The 12,028-nt window shown below is 38.5% G+C and overlaps 1 protein-coding gene across 4 annotated transcripts in view; it reads left to right on the top strand.

The window, feature by feature from the left end:
* Positions 1–12,028, top strand: part of Unc-115a (Uncoordinated 115a) — a 125,857-nt gene that overhangs the window by 80,030 nt on the left and 33,799 nt on the right. For 3 of the 4 annotated variants that reach the window (XM_067762494.1, XM_067762496.1, XM_067762492.1), the window contains exons 3-6: positions 1,866–2,546; positions 6,552–6,608; positions 9,781–10,307; positions 10,408–10,581. In XM_067762494.1, coding sequence (XP_067618595.1) covers positions 1,866–2,546; positions 6,552–6,608; positions 9,781–10,307; positions 10,408–10,581 — 1,439 coding nt within the window. The remainder of the gene's footprint in view (positions 1–1,865; positions 2,547–6,551; positions 6,609–9,780; positions 10,308–10,407; positions 10,582–12,028) is intronic. The other variant, XM_067762493.1, reaches the window with a different exon arrangement.

Genomic DNA, 12,028 nt, shown 5'->3' with positions numbered 1-12,028 from the left:
AGAAAACTAAGTCGAGTCATGTGTAAGATTGTTTTACGGAGATTTTTAACTTTAATGTTCTCCTTTAAAGCATGGTTCAATTACGTACAGGTTGGCTCATCTCATCAGCTGATTTTATTTATGTCATTGCATGGTCGAAGGGATTGTCAAAAGGAGATGACAAACTCAAAATGAAACCAACACATTGGCAACATTTTACTTACACATACAAAAACTGCTAAGTTTTATGTTTCCATTCCATACTATTCGCACCAACACCAATACACAGATTTTGACAATTTGAACAGACATATTTTGTTGCTTTACAGATGAGCCAACCTGTATATAGTTGAACCATGCTTTAAAGCTTTAATAGAATATGAGTAAGTAGAGTACTATTTCGTCTAACTACCCCAACCCTAAATGGCAACTCTACTCAAAAATGTCCCTATATTAGCTGTATTTCGTTGCTAACTAGTACAATTAAAACACTAGTTAGCTTACCGAATTGCATGGAAAGCAACAATAAAAAGTAATCGAGTTGAGTTGACTAAGCGCTTTCAGTTGAAACCGGTTAGGTAATTGTGGACCTGATTGATAGTGTTGTATAGTGTTGCATATCCAAAAATAGGGCACTATTGTGAACGAGCGAATGAAATGAACATACGAATGTGCAGATAAACAAAAATTACAAAATAACAGCGTGGCGGCGGGGTGACATACATACAAACAAACACACGCATTTCATGTATTTTGTTTTTGTAATTCTTTGGTTGAGTGTCAAAAACATACTGCGCTAGAAGTAGAAATGTCATAGCAGCGAAAAAAGTAACAATTAGCTGATAAACCTCCACCATCTGTATGGTTTTGGCATAATGAAACTGTTTAGCTAGTTGAAGCGTTTTCTTCAAGCTCGCTTGAAAAAAAATACACCTAGTAATGCGGAGTGAAATACCTTTCGCTTGATACCCATATCGGCATATCTCATGCAATTTTTTTTAATTTCGAATAGGTGGCAACTTTGTGAAACATTCTGAGTGGCAACACCTAGGTAGAAAGTCGTAGAAGATGATACATTATCTCTGTGCCAAATTTTATTTAAATCGGTTGAGCCGTTCCCGAGATAGTTCGGCTATACAAATATAAAAAAAATGGATCCAAACATTTTAAATACTTAAACCACTATCTTTCTTATCAATCTATATATATATAAATAGGCAAGTTGAAAATTTTCCTTCCTTTTTATACCTTTCATTAAAACGAAATGGTATATTAACTTCGTCACGAATCTCAAAACTGTAAGTCCTTAAACGAAAATAGATAGACCCACCAATATGTATACCGAAATGATCAGGATGAAGAGCTGAGTTGATTTAGCCATGTCCGTCTGTCTGTTTGTATGCAAACTAGTCCCACAATTTTTGAGATATCTTGATACAATTTGGTGAGCGGGTGTATTTAGGTGTCCGATTAGACATTTGTCGGAACCAGCCGGATCGGACCACTATAGCATATATCCCCCATACAACCGATTTTTCAGAAAAGAAGATTTTTTTTATATCTTCCTCAATTTATCAGATTGAAGCGTCAAACTTCAGCATATCCTTTCTTATATTGCACATATTGTTGGCTGAAAAAATGGATGAGATCGGTCGTATATATAACATATATCCCCCATAACGGATTGTTCAGATAAGAAGTTTTTCGTAATTACTGCCCCATCTTAACAGCTGTAGGCTTCAAATTTCCAGGAATGCTTACGTATATAGCATATTTACAAGGTATGAATTCCGTCCTTACTTGTTTTAATTAGGAACATGATTGCAGTTTTGTTTTGTATTTGTGTTTTTTTAACCTCTCTAAAGTGTGTATTTTCTTATTCACAGGTGACAAATACTGGCAAAGAAGTACTATGTGAGAATTGCATTCCAGCAGCAGCTACTTCATCGCCCAATCGACAACCAAACACCGTCGTCGATGTGTCGCGCAAAGAAGGCACGGTTTCGCCAGTTCCAAAGGCCGAAAGTCCAACACGCGCCACAGCACATCAACAGATGACAAGTGGTGTTGTATCGGATAAGGCGCATTTTAAGGAAGATTATGATCCAAATGATTGTGCAGGCTGTGGTGAAATGTTGAAAGAAGGACAAGCGCTAGTTGCATTAGATCGTCAGTGGCACGTTTGGTGTTTTCGTTGTAAAGCATGCAATGCCGTCTTAAATGGGGAATATATGGGCAAAGATGGTGTGCCGTATTGTGAAAAGTGCTACCAAAAGTCATTCGGTGTGAAATGTGCTTATTGTAATCGTTTTATTAGTGGCAAAGTGCTGCAAGCTGGTGATAATCATCATTTCCATCCAACTTGTGCGCGTTGCACCAAGTGTGGTGATCCATTTGGTGATGGTGAAGAAATGTATTTGCAAGGCAGCGCCATATGGCATCCACGTTGTGGTCCCGGACCATCTGAGTCGGGTATAATTTTAAATGGTGGCGGTCCACCGGTGGGTAATGGTGCCTTTACGGATACAGAATGTGATCGTATTAGCTCGAGTGCGCTTAGCGAAATGGTAAGTAAGAATGGTTCGATGTGATTTGTGAATTTACATATATATTATGCTATGAGCTAACAAAGCGTTGTGTTAATTATTGTAAATAAATTAAGCATAAATGGTAAATTTGTGAGTATGCGCCAAACAAGCATGTTGATGATGATCTGCACCAAAATAATTTTTGCACTATGCACCTGTATATGCTGCACCACGTCAAACCTCTTTCCTTTAAATTTTACCAAGGGTGGCTTTCCGTAATTCGATATCAAGCAAGAACGTGTATGAAATTATCGTTTTTGCTTTCCCCAACACAAAATATCGACGCTATAACAACAACAACAGCAACAACGCTTTGTGTCGAGCGTTGGACAGAGACTATTCGGCAACAAATTAGCTGTCACATTGCCTATTCGTCAACTAAAACTATCATATATATTATTTCTAATTGCTGTTTTTATGTATGGGTCCCTTTTCGCTCTTATTTGGAATCCAAATCTATAAATTAAGTTTTGGTTGTAAAGATGGAGATTCGGGCTATTAGAGAGCTTTGGGCAATTTTGGTCGTAGTGCTTTTGTTTAGCTATATTTTATTACAATAATTTGTTAAAAATAAACGATTGTGAGCACACATAGAAATCTATTTGTACTGTGGCACTATTGTGAATATTTGCACTGCATTACCGGCAGTTGCTATTGTACGCTAGATGACAGCGCAAGTTTAATTGATTGCCGGTAGTTGCTATTATACGCTAGATAGCAGCGCACGCTGTAAGTTAATAGAACAGCTGATTTCTGTTGATATTTGATAAGAGACTTTTATATTGGTTGCGTAAGATGCGCACGGGTCCGGCTCGTGTATTATATTGCTTTAATGATTATTTCTGTGGTCGCAAGTCATAATCGCCTATGTCGCTGGGTCCCCCAGCGGGTAAAGGGGTCAGAATATACCCGCGGTAGGTATGCCTGTCGTAAGAGGCGACTAAAATACCAGATTCAAGGGGTGTGTAGCGCAACCCTTCAGGTTGCCAGCGCAATATATAGCTTCTCCAAACCCAATTGTCAACCTCACCTATCCGCGGCGAATCCTGTTTCACTAACAGACGAGGCTCTGGCGACCCCAAGCTCCTCATGGAACTTGGGGTGGGGAGGGAGGGGATGGCCTGAAGGTTTAATGTGGCCACATAAATCGTTCCCGAGATGGTCGGGCTAGTACCTTAATGGTGCTGTGGTACCGGAGCGTACCGGATCTGTATCCGGCAAAGGACCATCACATCGATAACACTCCCCAAAGCCTTCGGGGAGCAACCTTATCGCTACAACAACAACAACAACAACAACGAGTTAAGATGTTTCGCAAAATTTATTTTTGAAAGCAAATTATACCTTTTAAATGAACACCAACAGTTTTAGACTTCAAAAAAATCTAACGGTCCACAATTGTACTACTGATGGAATGATATTTCTGTATATTTGACTTTTGTATTCGAGATTTGAAGTGTTTATACCTTTCCGAGTGTGATTTTAGACCTAGGCTGTTATGACTTGTGACCCCACAAATTTAGGTAAGGCTTTTTATTTAGACGTTTAGAAAAAAGTTTCAAAATATAATCTATTTTGGTAGCTCCAAAACACCTGCTTTACACCTTTTGAAACATGAAGGTTAATTTGCTCTCGTTAAGATACGCAAACCAAAATGATCTCGACGGGCGTTCATATCGAATTGAAGTATCGAACCGACGAGTATCGACCGTCGAATTGCGAAAAGCCACCCAAGCCTTCCCAAAACTGCTAAAAAATTATTAAATGGAATTTTAAAAATTAAAAGTATATAATGAGTCGTTACGCTGCTGACGAATCAGTTGTGCGCATGTCCCTGGCGAGCACCATACGTTGGATAACAAAACACCAAACCCGGCAAATCACCCTCTTCCGATTATCCTCCAACGCAGATCTTCTCAACTTTCCCTTTTCGATTTGTATACCATTCATGAAAATAAAAAATAAAATAAAAATAGCGAAAAATTACTTTAAAAAAATTAGCAGGATTTAAGTTGTTTTAGTCATGCCTGTCCGCAGGCCCTACGAGAGGGAGGGGGGAATGGGGGCCCCCCAGGCCCGGGATTTCTCAGGGCGCCCGCGATTTAGAGGTACTAAGACATATTTTTTAATTCAGGAGAGTGTTTAGTTGTTCCATGTGCGAATTTTAAGCCGAATTTCAAAAGCTACGAATATTGATGATTTTTTGCCTGGGCCTTCGAACAGCGAGGAGATAATAAAAACATCAAACAAAAATGTATATTTACATGAATCCGAAATCGTAAAGTTTTCGAATAGTAGCCGTAGCCAAACCAGTAGAAACACTGGAAGAAAATAGCTTAAACTGCAGCGGCATGAACTTTTATATCGACAGTCAAGCAGCACTTAAGGCAATAGTCTCGCATAGCACAACATCTAAATGTGTGATAAGAGTGTAAGCAATCCCTGGAAAGAATCGAGATAGCGCGAAGAATAGATCTATATTGGATGCATGGATATATAGGAATAGATGTCAATGAAAAAGCGAATGAACTAGTTATCGTGGACACTGCCTTCTGGCGTCACATGTTTTCGAATTAGGCTTTGTTCGCCTTTGATTCCAGTTATTAAGTGTGATCCAGCTATCACTTCTAGAAGCAGCAAGCGGTATAGGCCCTAGAAAACTTTTAGTATTTGCCAACAGTAACAGTATGGACTCATTCAGGCTATGGTTTCATCCAGACTATGTGAGGTCCTCCAGGGCCGGCCAGTTCAACATTTACGGTACTTGAAATGGTGCCTACCTTGCAAGCATAAGCTGTTGGTGAAGCATAGTCATAAGATAATTTGTTATCAAAAAGTTATCGATAACACACAGAAAAGTTATCGATATATTATTAAAATTATATCAGTTTGTTTTAGGAAACATAAAGATTTTTATCGGAGTACTACCAATTTGTTGTCGGCTTGTTATGGAAAGTTATCGATTCCTTTATCAAAAATGTATCGATTTTCTACCGAAAAGTTATCGAATTTTATGAAAGTGCTGCAAGTTTGTGATCGGCATGTTATCGATTTGATACGACACTTTTTATGAGACAGATACCTATCATATATATTATTTCTAATTGCTGTTTTTATGTACGGGTCCCTTTTTCGCTCTTATTTGGAATCCAAATCTATAAATAAAGTTTTGGCTGTAAAGATGGAGATTCGGGCTATTAGCGAGCTTTTGGCAATTTTAGTCGTAGTGCTTTTGTTCAGCTATATTTTATTAAAAAAATTTGTAAAAAATAAACGATTGTGAGCACACAAAGAAATCTAATTATACTATGGCACTATTGTGAATATTTGCACTGCATTACCGGCAGTTGCTATCATACGCCAGATGGCAGCGCAACTGTAAGTTTTAATTGATTGATAGAACAACTGATTTCTGTTGATATTTGATAAGATACTTTTATATTGGTTGCGCAAGATGTGTGCGGGTCCGGCTCGTATAATTTTAATATAAAATCGACGACAAATGTGTAACCCTTCTATTACAAGCCGATAAGAAACCAATAAAAAACCGTTGATTGGGCAATCACAAGCCGACTACAAATCGATAAGTCGACAATAATTATTCATTATCGATAAAAAGCCAATCATAAAAGCATATAGGTTATTGTCAATACGATCTTCTCAAAAGACCTGGAATTATTTGTGTCTGTTAAAGTTACCTCCGTTGTGGATAAAATTCAATCCTTGGAATCAATTCCTGGAAACAAATAAGTTTGCAGACGCATACCTGTATGTCATCACTTTGAAGTTCACGATTTCTTGGTACTCACACCGTTTTTCACCGTCATGAACGGTATTGAAGCCTTCGGCACAGTCGAAGACAGTCTCCTAATTTATTTGTTGTATTATATTTACTAATTTTTTATTTAATGTTGCTCCAGTATTTATTGTTTTGTACTTTATTTTTTACAATTTGAGTTTGCAATGGTTTTTTGTTGTTTTCAGTACATGCGCTCCAGAACGCCGAGTTTTAATGGTTCACTTTATTCCTCTAGCCGCAAGGTTTGTTTTTTTCCTTAAGTTTATATTATTTTTCTTATATTTTATTTTTGTACATAAATTTATATTTTAATATTTAATTTGGACTTGTTTTTCCTTTTAATAAAACTTAAACACAATTTTTTAATTTTGTATTTTATTAAATTTCCGCTTTCGATACATAAAAGTCATACACCACACATACACACACACTCAATTCACTTTCCAAAATTTAAGAGCAATAATGTAGTTAATAAATTATATAAGTAATTGCTTAATTAATAAGAAAAGAAACTATATACATATGTATATAAATATACAAAAAATTAAAAGAGTTGGGTATTGTAATTAGATTACAGTTATATCGTTCAAGAATTTTAAGAATCAATCATTATTTAGTTCGCAGAAGATGAATTAGTTTAAAAGTAAATATTTTTTCCAATTTCAATCATTGCTTCACCGGTAGAACTAAATGTATGTGAAGTGCCCACGGTTTGATTGTCCTAAGGTTAGGATATGTTGTGCGGCAGCCACTCAGTTAAGAATGAAATGACTCGATGGAGCTATAGTGAGCTCTGCTCTGCACTCCCTGGTATCTGTCATTGAAAGGTCTATCGACCTCAAAGAATATACACTGGTGACTTCCTTGGATATAACAGGGGCCTTTAATAATGTTACTCCAAAGGCATTTACCTGGGCTTTAACGAATCTGAGCATAGACACATGTCTAGTTGAGTTTATACACAAACTTCTTACTCGAAGAAAGATTTGCACGGAGCTTGGTGGCCATACGGTCCAGAGGATGGTAAATAGGGGCGCCCTGCAAGGAGGTGGTCTCTATCCATTGCTTTGGGTGGTGACGGTCAGCCAGCTAGTACAACTCATGGATCGGAGTGGTCCTAAGGTGATTGCTGATGATGATATTTGTGTTGTTATGCAGGGCTCTGCAATCTAATAGATACAGCTTTATCAACCATTTGCAACTGGGCAAAAAGCTCAGGGCTCGGGGTAAATCCGGATAAAACTGAGTTTGTCCTCTTCACAAGAAGGTACAAAACGCTGAATCTCATACCTCCCAAGGTTGACGGCGTAAACCTAGTTTTCAGCGATAAGGTGAAGTACCTAGGAGTCATTCTGAATAGGAAACTACTCTGGAGAGACAATATTGACAGGGTAAATAAATCAACAAATGTGTTGTTTTCTTGCAAAAGGGCAATTGGAGTCTCGTGGGGTTTCTCTCCAAAAGTAGTACATTGGATCTATACAACCATTGTGTGCGCCCAATTCTTTTGTATGGAGTTCTGGTCTGGTGAACGGCGCTCACAAAGGCCATGAACCTCAAACGCTTACAAAAAGTCTAGAGGAGTTGGGAGCTCTGTATTAGCGGCGTGTAGGTTTCTTATTATTTTTATTTAGTTTTGTATTTTAGTTACTTTGAACTTTGTAATTTTTAAATGTATTATCAATATTTTAAGTTTCAATATTGATTTTTCAATTTTCAAAAATTTTCATTATGGTGAAAAATTTAAAAAAAAATTTGACGCATACTTTTAGGCGTTTTAAAAAATATAATTTAAAGTTTTGTTATAAAATAAAAACGTGGTTTCAATTACTATACGCGCTCTTGTTTCCACTCCCACGGATGAAATCAACACTATCCTACACATGTCACCACTTGATTTGGTGGCTAAAGAATCAGCCGTTATCGCGACCCTACGGATTAGAGTAACTGGTGGCTGGAGGAACGGAGGTGGTGGCCACTCTAATATCTTGAGCACTGAAGCCCCAGTTTCAATACCAGTTTTCACTGATTATTGCACTCCCTGCAACATTTTCACTAAGTATTACACAGTGCGCATTCCCACACGGCAAGAATGGGCGAGCATGCAGCATGCTGTTCGTGGTGCCATCAACATATTTACTAATGGATCCAAGCTCGACGGGAAAGTGGGGGTGGTATCTTTTCACCGGACCTGGGATTGGATATCTCCTTCCGGCTTCCTGACCATTGTAGCGTCTATCAAGCGGAAGTCTTAGCAATACGCGGTGCTGTAAATCAGCTGCCACTTGTGCCTAAAGACGGGAGAAGGGGGATAATTTTCTCGGACAGTCAGGCCGCGCTAAAGGCCTTGAACTCATGTGTCGACAACACAAAGTCGATCACTGAATGCCGCAGATCTCTTAATGAGATGGCCCAGCAATTCAGGATTAGCCTTGTATTGGTACCTGGTGACAGGGATATTGAAGGCAATTGTGTAGCTGAAGAGCTGGACAGGAAAGGTACGACCGCCCACATCCTTCCTGAAAGTGACTCAGTAGGTATACCAATGGCCTCTTTTAAGGTCCGTGTGAGCACGAACACTATAGGTAGGGCGAATATGCTCTGGTCAGCGCTTCCTACATGCGAGACACCAAAGTTGGTGGGGCCATCCTATGATAAAGGTCGCACTAACACTCTCTTGACCCTGAATAAATCAGGACTTTCGACCCTGATAAGGGTTCTTACCGGTCACTGCTTGATAGGTACTCACGCCGCTAGGATGGGCGTCATATCGCACGATTATTGCCGCAGCTGGAGATGTATTGAGAAGGAGGAAAGCGTGCAGCACCTGTTGTGCCACTGTCCGGCACTGAACAAAAGAAGGTTGGCCGCTTTCGGTCCACATTAGTTGAAAATATAATTCCCGCGGCCGCCTACCACAACGAAGGTCCTGGGTTCAAGTCCTGGGCAAAGCAACAACAAAAATTAAGAAAATTATATTTCTGCCATAAAAAGCCTCTGACTTGCAGCCGCCGTTCGGAGATTAAAAGGAGCAGGACGCAAATCAGAAGCGAAGACCTGCCTAGATGTCCTCGGAGGTTTATTTTATTTATTTATTTATTTTTTTTTCAATTTTGAAAATAAGCTACGATAAGTCCAATTTCGAACTTCAAAAGCTAATATCTATGTTTTGTAGGCTAAGTTCGAAAAACGTGGGCATTTCATTTTTCTCTCCATAAAATTGGTTTGATCCATTACTCAGAAAAAAGTGACGTTGCCAGATTCTCTTGACAACACCTGTGAAAAATGTCTGCCAACTAAAATAAATAATTGCAACATAATTAGAATTGCTAAAGAAGTTATAACGGTCCAACTCTGCTACAGTCGAAATAAACAGAATACAATTTATATATTTAATTTTCCAAAATTTTCCAGCACTACCGTACCGTTAGCCCCGGTCTAATTTTACGTGAATATGGCCGTCCAAGCGGTGAAGATATTTCACGTATTTATACATACAGCTACTTGACCGACGCTCCACACTACTTACGCAAACCAATTGATCCATATGATAAGATGCCTTTGTCACCACATTTTCACCGGCCGCCATCGTATGCCACCAGCACTGGGGGTTCAACGGCTGGTAGCCGTCCACCATCGCGTCCTCATTCGCGGAGCCGCAGCGCTATGAAAGTTTTGGTAGATGCAATACGTTCGGAAACACCGCGTCCCAAGAGTCCTGCCATGAACAACGAAGAACCTATAGAACTGTCACATTATGCAGCTGCTAAGAAACCACTACCGGGAGAGAAACCGAAAATTGAGAGGGATGATTTCCCAGCACCGCCGTATCCTTATACGGATCCGGAACGTAGACGTCGTTACAGTGATACTTATAGAGGTGTGGCTACATCGGATGATGATGATGAAGTTGATAATATGAAAAATGGTGGCATTGAAACGTAAATACTAAAAAAAAGCAACATTAATATAATATTTACATACATATATACATTTTATGTAAAAACTAACCTCATTTTTTTTTTGCATGTTCATCTATAGGCGCCTGCAACGTGAGGCTGAAGAGTTGGAGAAATTGAATTCGGGCATTGGTTCAGCAATTGCTAAAGATTTAAAAGAACATGCTAAATATAGGAAATGGAAACAACAAAACTTAGATCCGAGAAATGCATCACGTACACCATCGGCAGCCAAAGAACCTATACTTAAATTGAGGTATGTTGAGAAGCACTTTCGAGTATACCCAGTAGTTCTAGCACATAGGGTATTACAGCCTAATTATTTGGTTAAGGAGGTCGCACATTGAAGTGTCGGCGCAAAGAAAGTCTCATTTTAAAAAACAACTCAATTTATTCAAAATTATTCGAAGTTTTCTATGTTTGACGCTTTTCATATTTCAATGAAATTTTAGTATAGCGACGAATATTAGCAGTTCTATACATCACTATGCTGCTATTAAACAAATGCACAACAACAATAAAGCAAGCAGTCACACTTATGTACATGAACACATAGCAAGCATGCACATAACCAGCAGCCTGAAGAAAGAGAAACAATCACACATCACGTTGTCATCAGCTAAGAGCAGAAGTTGTTACTCACACATACACACGCATATAGCTAAATAATAAAATATGAGATACAACTGTTCCAGAAGGCATCTTCGTTAAAAGTCTAGACCTTAGGAGAAGTAGGTAAACGAGGCCAACTGAGAGTATAAAAGCGGCTCGGTGGAAGCCATAATCAATCAGTTTGATTTTAACACGCTTTAGCGAAATGCGCGAGTATTGGAATTGTGTAGTACTACTCCCAAAGTAGGCCTAATAAAGACCATTTTGTCATACTGAATATTGAAGTTATTTATTCGACAGTTCAGCGATTCGAACGTTAACAAAAGGTGCATAATTATCAGGAGTTTCCCAAAATTTTTTACAGTATTATAAAACAACTCAACTCATTCAGAACTATGCGAATTTCAATATTAAGCGATTTTTTCCTATGCTCGACTCTTTTCTTATTTCAAGGGCTGAGCAAGAGCAAAGCTTAAAGGCGACCGATTGCTTTTGTCTTCTCTCTAGATAGTCCAGCCGAGTCTTGACGATTCTGTCTAGCAATCATATTCTCTATAATTTTCGTTCGGCTCATACGTTTCTTACGTTAATCAAAGGGGAAAGCGAAAAGATTTGTCAAATAAGATAATACTTTTAAAAATTTATTAATACTGTGACGAATATTAGCAACACTAAGGTATACTATCATCTCTAAGCCGATACTAAGCAGTCACTTGTATCTACATAAACAAATCAATCATTATGTCTAGACATATGTACATACAAGAAGCGGAGAGATATGCACAAACACATGCATATATCTGAGATACTCACAAAAGTAGGCGATCATCGGTGGAAGATCACTCACATATGCACGCGCATATGAGAAGCTATAAACGTGCATCTGTAGTTTATAGCTGGTGAGTTTATAGCTGTAAACAAGTAGTAAATTCTAGAAGAAGAAACGCCTAGAAATATGCAAACAAGGAAACCGAAGAGTGTAAAAGCAGCACCAGTTGAGGGCTAGTTAGTTTGATTTAAGCACGCTATTGGTTGCGAAGTATAAGTGTTATTGTGAAGTACTTTAATAAAGACCATTTAGCATCATTGAA

The sequence above is a fragment of the Eurosta solidaginis genome, chromosome 1 (assembly GCF_040869045.1).
Source record: "Eurosta solidaginis isolate ZX-2024a chromosome 1, ASM4086904v1, whole genome shotgun sequence".
Taxonomy (NCBI): domain Eukaryota; kingdom Metazoa; phylum Arthropoda; class Insecta; order Diptera; family Tephritidae; genus Eurosta; species Eurosta solidaginis.
Note: the sequence above shows the minus strand (reverse complement) of the source record. Positions and strands in the feature narration are given on the sequence as shown.